General features: G+C 37.8%; 1 protein-coding gene across 1 annotated transcript; it reads right to left on the reverse strand.

Moving 5' to 3' along the window:
• Positions 1 to 1021: 1021 nt before the first annotated feature.
• Positions 1022 to 1758, reverse strand: LOC132041468 (uncharacterized). Its single transcript, XM_059432180.1, has 2 exons — positions 1378 to 1758; positions 1022 to 1276 (listed from the first exon to the last, which is right to left on the reverse strand). The coding sequence occupies exons 1-2, from the start codon at positions 1756 to 1758 to the stop codon at positions 1022 to 1024; spliced, it is 636 nt and encodes a 211-aa protein (XP_059288163.1).
• Between the last annotated feature and the right edge of the window lie 10353 nt (positions 1759 to 12111).

Raw genomic sequence — 12111 nt, forward strand, 5'->3', positions numbered from 1 at the left:
GATTAACAATCAAAGTTTAGTTAAAACATGTGATCACTTTTACTTATTTTTCTTTTATGATGTACAATCATGTAATTAACCGTACCTCAATAATACTTCCTTATAGACGATATTCTAGCTTTATATTGCTCTTTCATTCGCTTCGATTGCTCTGTCATAACTCATAACCAAAACTCTTCTTGTCGATAAATGGAAATCCTTCTTGAAAGTGCAATGTAAAGTTGGCCATGTGGCAAACACATGTTGTTGTAGATACAATCGAACATTGGGCATTGTTTGAATCTGTGCTTTAGTTATCATCATTACAAATCAAAAAGATGTTGGGAATTATTTCGTACGAATTTAAAAGGATATCCTTCACTTCACCTGACTGCAGAGCTTAGGTCAATTATCTCTCTCTCTCTCTCTCTCTCTCTCTCTCTCTGTCTGTCTCTGTCTCTCTCTATCTCTCTCACACACACACACACACTCATATAACGGTCACTATACTTTTCCGGCCACTCAGATCAGGTAACGTCGGCGACCAGGTAACGCCGACCACTTCAACACCAAGTAACGCCAGTCACTTTTCCGGCCAGATCTGCTTTTCTTCTCTCTTCTTCTTCTTCTTCTTCTTCTTCTTCTTCTTCTTCTTCTTCTTCTTCTTCTCTACTTCTCCTTTTTTTCCCTTTTATCTGCTACTGGCGCTCCCACTGGCGGCTAGAACACTGCTACTCCGATGTTTGCGACTTTTTCCGGCGTCATTTTCAGGCCAGTCCGCTCTTCTCCTTCTCTCTCCATTTTCTTTTTTCTTTCCTTTTCCCCCTCCTCTCTTCTCTTCTCTCCTCTCTTTCAGGTCTTTGTGAACAGTACTTCAACAGTGAACGCATACCATGACAGTGAACAGTAACTCCGACAAATTGTCCATCCCACCTCTCAACATGTCAGCCATTCTGTCAAGATGATCATGTTTAGACTTCTTATTTCTGGTAGGAGTCGGTGTCTCTGAATAGCCATTCGATGTAGGTTCGCCATTAGTTGGTTAATTCTGCTTATCCTGTCCATGTTCCTCGGTATTTTCCAACGAGGCAGCATTCACTGAAATCATTTCGTCTACCTCATCAATAGTCAACGAACTAGTACTTGATCTTTTCAAATTTTTATGAGCACCTCTTTTTAACATATCTGGTCCAGTCTCAGCATGCATTCCAGTAGCTCGATCCTTTCCATACAATATTATTAGCTTATCATAATTTCTAATTGACATGGTCCTCAACTCAGCAGCTTCAGGCTTAGCCTATATATAAAAAATAGAACACATTCTTTTGAATAAAATGATATGAACATTATCATATGAAAATAAGAACAAAACTAATAACTAATAATGCATGAATTTACCTGAATTAACTGGTTCCATACTTCAGGTTCAGCATCCCACATATTTGTTATGGGAACCCATGAAAACCCACTCATCCCCATTTGAAATGTGTCATAGCATTTGGCAAATTTAGTTTTAAACTCTCTCTTTCGGTTGTGAATTTTCTCCTTGTTAATAAATTTATTAGGAAATTTTGATCGTAGCTCCTTCAATATGTTATCCAGTGCGTGTGTAGTGAAAGTTCCACCAATTCTGTTCCCACGTGTTTGCTCGTTACAGAATGCATCAATTAATGTGTCACCCATAGCATTTGACCAAACACATAAAGAGTTATTTGAACATAAAGAGTTATTTGAAACATTTGTATCGCTTGAGGTGGATGCCTTTGACTTTTTCGACATGTTGACAACTATAAAATTAAGATAAATTTTCATAAGACATAATTAAAGAAAGCGTCATCACACATAGTTATTGATAAGAGTTATAAGATAAAGTAAAATGCACGACACAGAATGTTTATAAATCAAATAATAGCATCACAAAATTACATTCAAATGATATCAAATGAATAATAGCGATACAAAACTTCATTTGAATTTTTATCTAAGAAAATTAATCTTGATAATTAATCCACATAGCAGCTGCTATGTTATCTCGAATCAATTCCCCTCTTCTATATTCCTTAGTGCTCTCCCTAGGATGATTTGGAAGCTCATGCACATCATTATCATTCATAAGCTCGGCATCAACTTGAGCAAGTAACTCATCATTTGGATCGATCTACACCTCTTAAGTAGCTGTGCAAAATACAACATGCAAAGATAATAATCTTTTGGCTGTCAATACCATATGAGGACTCCGTTGAACTAGAAATTATAGGAAATCTCTTTTTAAGAACTCCAAATGCTCATTTGATAGCATTACGCAAAGAAGCGTGTCGCAAATTAAATAATTCACGAGCATTTTGGGGTGGATTTCTTGAATACTCTTTGAAGTGATATCGCTCCACCAGATAAGGTGTAATAAGCCCACTTCTTAACATGAATCCAACATCAATGAATAGAAGATTCAATTATTTGTTCATCACATATATCTATGTCTAGATAAATTTATATAACATTTACCTACTGGAATTTTTAGTGGGTCTTGTCTATTTAGTGCTTCTTTCATAATTCTTGAATCAGATGTTGTACCTTCCCACCCAACTAACACATATGTGAATTTTAAATCAAATGAGCCTGCAGCTAATACACTTTGTGTTGGATAGTCTTTCCTCCCGCGATATTTTGGTGCTTCACTTTGTGAAACTTTAACACGTACGTGTGTTCCATCAATTGCACCAATACAATCTTGATATTATAATAATCAATTAACATGCAAACATCTTGACATTTGCTAAAATTTGAGTAAAATTATAACTCTGTTCACCTTAAAATATGGGTAGAATCTTTGGTTGATGGCAATTTCAGATGGAACTTGAGATCCATCAGGTTGTTTAATAAATTTTTCATATATCCCTAATATAGCTCGTAGGACAACATGAAAATGACGACCGACCGACTCTCCCGATCATCGAAAGATGAAAGATAGCTCGCGATTTGTCACATTATGTGCTAACAAGTAAAGTGTTTTCGCAACCTGTTCTTCAACTGTAGCTCGAAGTGTTGGTCTAAGACCTCCATCTCTAACTAACATCTCACAAAGGCCGATAAAAGCTGAAGGGGTCATTCTTAAAAATTATGACAAAGTTCTGACGAAAATAGATGACTCAATAGTTCATCTCTAACTTGCTCTCTTTCAAGGCGTATGGCATATGTGATCGTACGTCGATCATTTTCAATTTCACGTGCATAATTCCAAAACCAAATAACTACTAAGAGAGCAGCATATGATGCTAAAGAGCTCACTTGTCCCAATATTTGCCTATTATCATGATTATTCTGATCAGCCATCTATAATAAAATTAAGTGAGCTGCATCAACTAATTAAACTATGTAAGATGCTAAACTAAATATGAATATAAACATGTTTACAGAAAATGCCTTTATTCGGAGGAGGCAGCAACATGCTTACAGAAATCATGTATTCTAACTTATCGTTTTGGTTTTTATCAGTTTTTTCGGTTATTTGGTTTTTTCGATTTTTATCGATTTCTAAAAATAAACACATTGTTCACATAAATGAACAATGAACAAGCAGCATCAAGAAGTAAAATTTCAGATTGACATTTTAACTCAACATGAACAATACGAGAACTTCCCACAAATTAAACCAACATTCACATACAGAGTATATGATACAATTCCAGAGTCATGGTTTAACAGAAGCATGGGAAAGCAAAGCAAATAAGCAAAATATTCTATGCAAAAAAATAAAACTAGAAAGCAAGCAAATTAATGATGATTGTCAATATGAGCGCAATACAAATAAGAACTTACAATTTTGAAAATTGGCGGAATAATAAGAAGTTTTAAAAGGATGGTTATGGAGAAAAAGAAGTATCTGTAACTTTGAAATAATGGCAGAAACCTGAGCAAAAAGTAAGCATATAAAATTAGAACAAGGAAGAAGAAGCAGGGAGCAGAACAAAAAAGACAAAACGTAGGAGATAGAAGAAGGAAGAAGACGTAGGGAGTAGATAAACCAAACCTAGAAGGAGACAGAGTTACGTAGAAGACGTAGGGTATAGGATTTTGGGTGGAGTTAAATAATATAAGGTAAAGGGTAAAATAGGATCATGAGATATTAAGTAAGGACATAATTGGAAAAAGAAATTAGGTAACAATGGGATAACACCAAATCGGTTGTTACATAAAATGGGGCTTTTCATTGTTACATAGCGACGGAATTTAACATACGATACAATACATTTTAAATAACAATGAAAACAAACATTGTTTTTGTGGTAACAATACAATACAATACAATGGGTAACAATGTTCCAAACAGAGTGTTAGGTTATGTAGGACTGTTTAGGGTATTTAAATTATTTATAGGATATTTTGGTAATTTAACTTTTAAGTTTGGGAGTTCATGCTTTTAATATAATATATAGATATAGATAGATAGATATAGATACAGAGGAGGATCCAGGATTTGGAGGTTACGGGTGCCACTATTTTATATAGGCAATACCTATCACTAACCACAAAAGATCGAGTAGGAAGGATAGGCCGGTTAAGTTAATTTTGGATTATTTCAACTAGGTCTTTTATTCGTAAATAAGTTTGGCTTAGTTTCAATTTTTTTCACACTTGATTTAAAAATTTAAATTTTAGTCTAGAAGAAAATGACAAAAAGATTAACAAATAACTCTTGAACGAGCGTACTCAATTAGATAATTTGCTAAATATGTAGCGTAATTCTTTTACATATTATTTTTTTGACTACATTAATTTTCCTTCAATATTTTTTGAGTTAGTTTTTTCGTCTCAATTATCAAGTTTTAGGCAATTATTTGCATAACAAAAGATTCGAATTTTAAATATATAAGAATCGATCAAAAATGTTTAGTAAAATAATCTTTTTTATCCTTAAAGTCAACAAAATATTGCTCAAATTATATTCCACTATAGATCAAATGGCGCCATCAAAAAGAGAAACTACATGTTAAATATACAAAATCAATTCAAATTACTTATCAAATAAAATTTCTTATGAAGTATGCGTTAATTATAGAAACAAAATAATGGATATTGTAAATAAATTGAAAAAATAGAAAGATGCTGATGAAGGAGGAGGATGAGAGAGAATTTCTTTGTTAGAACAATGAAGAGTAGAAAGAAGAAAAAAGTGGAAAAGAAAAGGAAGGAGGAGGAAAGAGAAGTGAGGGCATAGGGGGAAAATCAAATATCAATGCCTGCTCTGGGTTTCGAGTTACACATTAGAGAAACAAAAACCTTAAGCAGCCAACACGAACTATTGCCACCAGAGCCAGTTCATCTACCTGATGCTGGAGCTTTGGGAGCTTGAAACTGAGTACCCTGGCCACCTTGTAAGTCTGGGACAATTTCTCTTGAAATGCCCCATCTCACCACAATCAAAGCATCCATGGTCTATCGTCGGATGCTGAACAAAAGCTGATGAAGTCGAATAACCAGCATAATTTGGAGCTCTCGCCTGCGAACCCCCTGGCTGACCGGAATAGTACTGACTGGTCCCTAATGGGCCTCCAACTGAAGCCGACATGGCTGACTGAACAGGGCATCTCGAATAGACCTGGGGACTCTGGCCTTTAGAAAAACAGCCACTAAAACTGCCACCCTTCCGGGCCTTCTTCTCCGTGTACTTGTTATAACCATCCTGCCTAAAACCATCGACGGTCCTGACATGATCCACCACTTCCTGAAAGGAAGTACCTGTTGCTGCAAGCTGAAGAGCTGACAACTGAATAGCAGCGTTTAACCCTTTCACGAATCGCTTAACCCTCTCTTCCACCGTAGGCACAAGCTGGACGGCATAACAGGACAACGAATGGAACCGAGCCTCATAAGCAGCCACAGACAAATTACCCTGCTCAATATTACAAAACTTATCACGCCTCTAGTCCCCTTAAGGTAAGAGGAACATTCTTGTCTAAGAACACCTGGTAAAACTGAGTCCATGTCAACGGAGGCGATCCACTGGCCTGCACTCTACAAAATCCTTCCACCATAACATGGCATCACCCAAGAGCTGGAAGGTCACAAACTCAACACCATACTTCTCCGCTAACCCTATTTTGTGAAGCCTCTCATGACAGTCCATAATGAACTCATAAGCCTCCTCAACCTCAATGCCAAAGAACTCTGGAGGCTTTATCTTAGTGAACCTCCAGAACAAATCATGCTCATCCCCGATCAACACCGGACCTCCCACTGGTCTAGGAAATACCTCCAGTCTTGGAGCCTCATCCAAACGAGGAGCCACAGCTGCAGCATGCTGTAACCCCAGAGCACGAACTCCGCCTGGAGCTGGATCACCCACTCTGGCACCCTGAGCACCTGGAACAGCTGGTAACACACCTGCCTCTGTCAACCCATTCAGCAGGTTCAACACTCGAACCATAACATCTGACAACACTGGAGGAGCTATAATATCTAGGCCGAGTCGGTCTTTCGCCGCAAACTCGCCGCCTCATCTGGAATTACCTAAGGCTCATGGGACTCAGCGCGGGCCTAACCAGCTATAGGAGCCCCACCCCTGGCTAGTCTTTGCTCCCTACCTTTGCCACGGCCACGGCCCCTGGCTGGCCTCCACCATGAACTATTGCCCTAGCGGCCTACCCTCCACCGCGAGTTATGGCCCTAGAGGCTGGCACGTTACCTCATTAGTTGTTACTGCAACTGCATGAGTCCTCACCATCTGTGAGAAAATAGAAAGAAAAGTCAGATACTAATTTTGAATCATCCAGATACCAATTGGAATCAAATAGCACGAAAGAAAGAATTCGAATTTTCCTAGTGTCCCCTAGCCTCTTGAAGATAAGTATAGACGTCTACGTACCGATCTGTAAGACTTTAATAGACATGTCCTTGTACAATGAGATCGACGAACCTAGAGCTCTAATACCAACTTTGTCACCATCTAAGTAGCCGTGAGTGGCACCCACACTATTTTTCCCTAGTGGGCGAACCATCTATTTAACCAAACATCCAAATGATTACCAATTACTTAGCCACTTTTACACAAGTCAAGAATATAACAGATATAATAATCACCAAAATGTCTAGTCATGCCATAAATGAATAACAATTATAGATGTCCAACTATTACAACCCAAAATTCGAAAGTCATCGTACAAGGACTCTAAAACATAAACTGTCTAAGGAAATAGCAATGCGTCTGAAATAACATAAGTAATGTCTGGAATGAAAATAGACATCAATAAGAGAAGATCTTCAGGCGGCCTGGCATGGATAGGAGCTTACCCACATATCTGTCGAAACTGGCCTCACGCTAAATATAAGATATGGTAGATGTCGCTGGATCACAATCTGCACTCAAAAGAATGCAGCAAGGTAGTATCAGTGCAAGCACTATGTACCGGTAGATATCATTGGCTGACTAAGATTAGGATCATTCATAAAATCATAAAATCAATAGAATAGACAGATACGCACAACAGCACATAACCCCACGAAATCATCAACAAGAACCATCCAACACCGAAATAAGATAAGCCCACACCAATAACAATCAATAAGAGTAACTCAACTCACGTCATTACCAACACAACCGTAACTCACGAATTATCTCAACTCTGTCACATATCCGTTCGCACATGCTAAATGGTATTATTTGCTCAAATAGCCAGGACTTGCAGGGGACCCATGGTGTCCATGTACCACTCACTCCGAAACTAACCTTGGATCACGAGCCCATAACTAGGCCACATTCTCACCCCCTTTCAAATGTGCCTTTTCATATTTATATGTTCTTTCTCATTTCAATGTATTTTCGTCCCAACAATCAATAGGGAATGTGAATAGTCAATAAATCAATATCAAGGAACATAAGTCACCGTGTCACAAGTTATATCAAGACCCAAGAATCAATTCATCAATAGCATGAATAAGGGATTACTCCAAGTCAACAAGAAGAGTATTCTTTAACTCCTTCTTTTTCATATCATAATAGTTCATCACATAATTAATCAATCAATATCAAACTTAGGAATTTCCAACCACACTTTATGTCTGAAGCCCTAATCATGCTTCTTCTATCAATTTCATAACATATACAATCAACTAATCTAAGTCTAACTCAAGTAGACCGTAACCTACCTCAACACAGAACCGACACAATGGAAGTTATTCCACGTGCGCCTTTCCTTTTCACAACGCCTCGGAGCGTTGAAAGTCTAGAAATATAGCGCTGCATTAGTATTCGAATCATCTAATTAAACAACACACAAATTGAAAAGGGAACCCCACTTATTTCTACTCTTTCCAAATGGGTGAACTATCACTAAGTGTGAATTCATCATAAAGTCAACCCCAACCATCATACTATTCCTATTCATGGATTTCAAATCAATTCAACCCTTTTACAAGCAACTTTTATGCTAAAGTTACCATCTTTATGAAACCCTAAGTCTCCATACATCATTCTCATCCATTAGAACTTGAATTCCCACCCTAGGAAATGATAATCTATAACCTTAGATGAATAAATAACAATAAAATCACTAACCCATTCGTTATTCAAGGGTTTCTTAAGTTCTAGGGCTTTAGTCCTTTCATTCACCATTAGCGAACCTTAAACTAATCATGGAACTTAATAAGATGATAGACCGAACAAAGCAAAGGGTTGAGACTTACCTTTCAAGAGTATTTTAGCCCTAGCCTTAGAAAATCGCCACAAGTGTTCTTGGAAATTATTTTGGAGTTATGTGGGGAATGAGTTCGGAAATAAGATTATAAAACGCTGATTTTGCCTCCCGTCGACCGCTACAGCTGTCGGCTTCTCACTGCAACGATCAATTTCTCGCTGCAGCGGTCTCGTTATAATGGGAATTATCTTGCTATGGCAGACCTCATTAATTCCCCCTATCCCACGGCGGCGGTCCCCCACCTACTATGACGGACTCGCTACAGCGGTCCCACAACCCATTGTAGCGGTCCATTTTAACCAATAGCTCAGGTTTTTCCACCAGTTTTCACTCAAAAATTCCAACACCAATACGAGGCCCTACAGACTCAAACTAAATTTGCACATATATATAAAAACACGCCACGAACTCACCCACGGCCTCGGACTTCCAAACGGAGGTCTAGTATACTAAGTCACCCCAATAACGACCTAGTGAGTCGTTACAGCATTGCTAGGCACCAAGCTTTTCAAACTCTATCACCTGATCTTTTTTTGCTCTGCAACGACTTTGAAAGACTCTTTAGGGGCTTGGAAAGGACAGAGAGAGGCATGAGAGGTCTCTCCGCAGGATCACACGATTTCTATGTTTCCTGTTGGAGACGAGCAATGTTGATCCCGATGCCCTGATCACCCCCCTGCAACCCCCTAGTTTAGTTGTTTAGTCTTTTAGCTTTAGTTTTTATGTATATTTTCATTTTCGTGAAAGATTTTTGCAAAGCTTTCATTTGTGAAAGTTGTAGATGGAAGCTTTTGGGCTTTCATATGTGTCTAATGGATGAAAACTCTCATATGATGTATTAAAGTTTTATTATAATGTTTAAATAGTGTCAAGTATTTTTATTTATTTATAACTTTTTTAGACAAATATTAGTGATTTAAGGACCATTACATGTGCTTAAACTCTTTGGATCATGTGTCTGATGGATGGAAACTCTCATATGATGTATTAAAGTATTATTATAATTTTTAAATCGTATCAAGTATTTTTATTTATTTTATTTTATTTATTTATGGCTTTTTTGGACAAATATTAGTGATTTAAGGACCATTACGTATGCTTAAACTCCTTGGATAGTGTGTCTAATGGATGGGGATTCTCACATGATGTATTAAAGTGATATTTTAATGTTTAAATAGTATCATGGCTTTTTATTTATTTATGCCTTTTTCTAGATTTGGGGTTCACTTTTTTTTTTTTGGTGTGTGTGTGTGTGTGGGGGGGGGGGGGGGGGGAGGGGAGGGGGAGGTGTCGGACTTATGCAAATTTAGAAGGCTTCTCATTCCGACAGTCGCCTTTATTACTAATCAACTGCAACAGTCTATAATAGTTTGTGACGATGAATTATTGTCATTTATATTGGTTTATTATTAGTTTGGTTTATAATTGACCCAGAACACTTGGCTTTATTTCAACTGACCCAACCACATATTTTTTACAATGGTAATAATATAAAAAAAAATAAAAATTACAATGATCACAATACACCCATCCCTATATAAAACTGACCCAAAATTCAAACTCATCCATTGTCTCTTTTCTTGATCAAACACTTCCATAGTCCATTTTCTTGATCAAACTTCTACATTATCTTTCTTGATCAAACTCCTCAATTATCTTTTTTCTTGATCAAAACACCCAAAATGTCTCAGCTATCCGAAACATATCAACTACAAGGTCCCCACATTTGTTTGTGAGGTGAATACACTGTCTTGAAGAAATCACGCAGCATAAAGAATCCAGGTAGTAGATTCTTTAATTGTGCAGTTGGAACTGTGAATTTTTAATTCCTAAAGTATGTGTTTTTATGTGGTTTCAGTATAAAAACCTCTAATTGAATGTTGTTTGTTTTAGGAATATGGTGGCTGCAACTATTTCAGGTTTATTGATCCCCACCCCGACACAGCAGCAAAAAAAATCTCAAATGAGCCCAGGACCTAGAAGGAGCCCAGGTGGATCAAAGACACCAACATCAAAAGGCTTAATTAGATTTGACCTGTTTCGTCGTTATTGTATTTCTGATACTTTTGACCCTTTCCGGAGCTTGGTTAGCTCACTTTTGACCCGAGGGGACCGTTGACACACTTCCCGAGGTGTTTAGATTTGATTCGGGCGACTTTTGTGAAATTTGGGCTTAAAGCGAAAAAGAGTTGACTCAAAATTGACTTTTGGATAAACGGACCTTTTTTGGAAGTCTGTCAATTCTGAGAGGCCCGGGGCCATTTAGAACTTGTGTGTATATTTGGTTCGGTCCCTAATGCAATTGGATGCATTTTTGGACTTGGGTCGGGAAGTTGTAATTGAGGTATCGGGGGTTGACTCGGTCAACGAGACCTCCGTTGAGAATTTCAAGGCCACGAACGCGTTCGTAGCGTGTTTTAATGTGTTTCTATGCATGTATTTTGTGAGTAGATGGCCCCGGGAATTATTCAGAAATTAGAGTTGAAGTGTGAGCGGGAAAGTTTCTAATGTCACGGTGCAGCTTTGGCGGCAGCGGCCACGCAACGATGTATGCATTGACGGTCACCCTACCGCTGAAGCGGTCCTTCCCAATTGGGCATGACCGCTGTAGCGGTCATGGGACCACTGGAGCGGTAGTAGTGTCGGGGAAGCGGGTGACGGGCAGTTAGTTCATTAAATGAAGTGTTGAAAGCCCAAAGTCTATCATTTAATACCATTCAAAAAATTGAGCTCTTGAGAAATAATCTAGTGGATTCTTGGAGGAGATTCTTGGTGGTAAGTCCTCCTAACCTTCTTGCTAATTCATTATTCCTAGTTATCTAGAACCTCCTTTTCCTTATTAGTTCATTAGTAATGGAAGATTAAAAGAAGTGGGTTTGATGGATTTTTCTATCTAGGCTTTTTAATGATCAAATTGATTAGGTTTATGCTGGATTATGATGTATCTAAGGTTGTTAATCATATATCTCTCATTATTAGTGCTAAATTCTTAAATCTAAGAGTTAGGGTTTATACCCAAAATTTGGGGTTTTGCTTGAATTTCGAAATTGGGTGAATCCTTGAGTTAATTTAGCAATTAGTTGATGACAAAATGAGTCACTTTGTTGCAAATTAAAACTTGATAGTGGCCTCTTTGCCAAATGTTCTCTACTGATTTAATAGCAGAAGAAAGAATATATAATATGACGTCTACATTTTATATGGGCAAAAGTCATAGATAGCCTCCTAAACTTTGCCACATTTTCCTCTCGAGTATCTAAACCGAGGGTTGTACCTATGGGTACCTAAACCAGTCCAAATTCGATCCCATTGGGTACCTTTTTCACAATAATCAGCAAAATTAGGAGAGTGTATTACACTCTCCATGTAACGTAACTTTGTCAAATGAAAACATGACACGTGCCGATTGGGGGGGGGGGGGGGTCCATCATAATAATTAAAA

Source organism: Lycium ferocissimum, unplaced genomic scaffold (genome assembly GCF_029784015.1).
Source record: "Lycium ferocissimum isolate CSIRO_LF1 unplaced genomic scaffold, AGI_CSIRO_Lferr_CH_V1 ctg10312, whole genome shotgun sequence".
Classification (NCBI taxonomy): Eukaryota; Viridiplantae; Streptophyta; class Magnoliopsida; order Solanales; family Solanaceae; genus Lycium; species Lycium ferocissimum.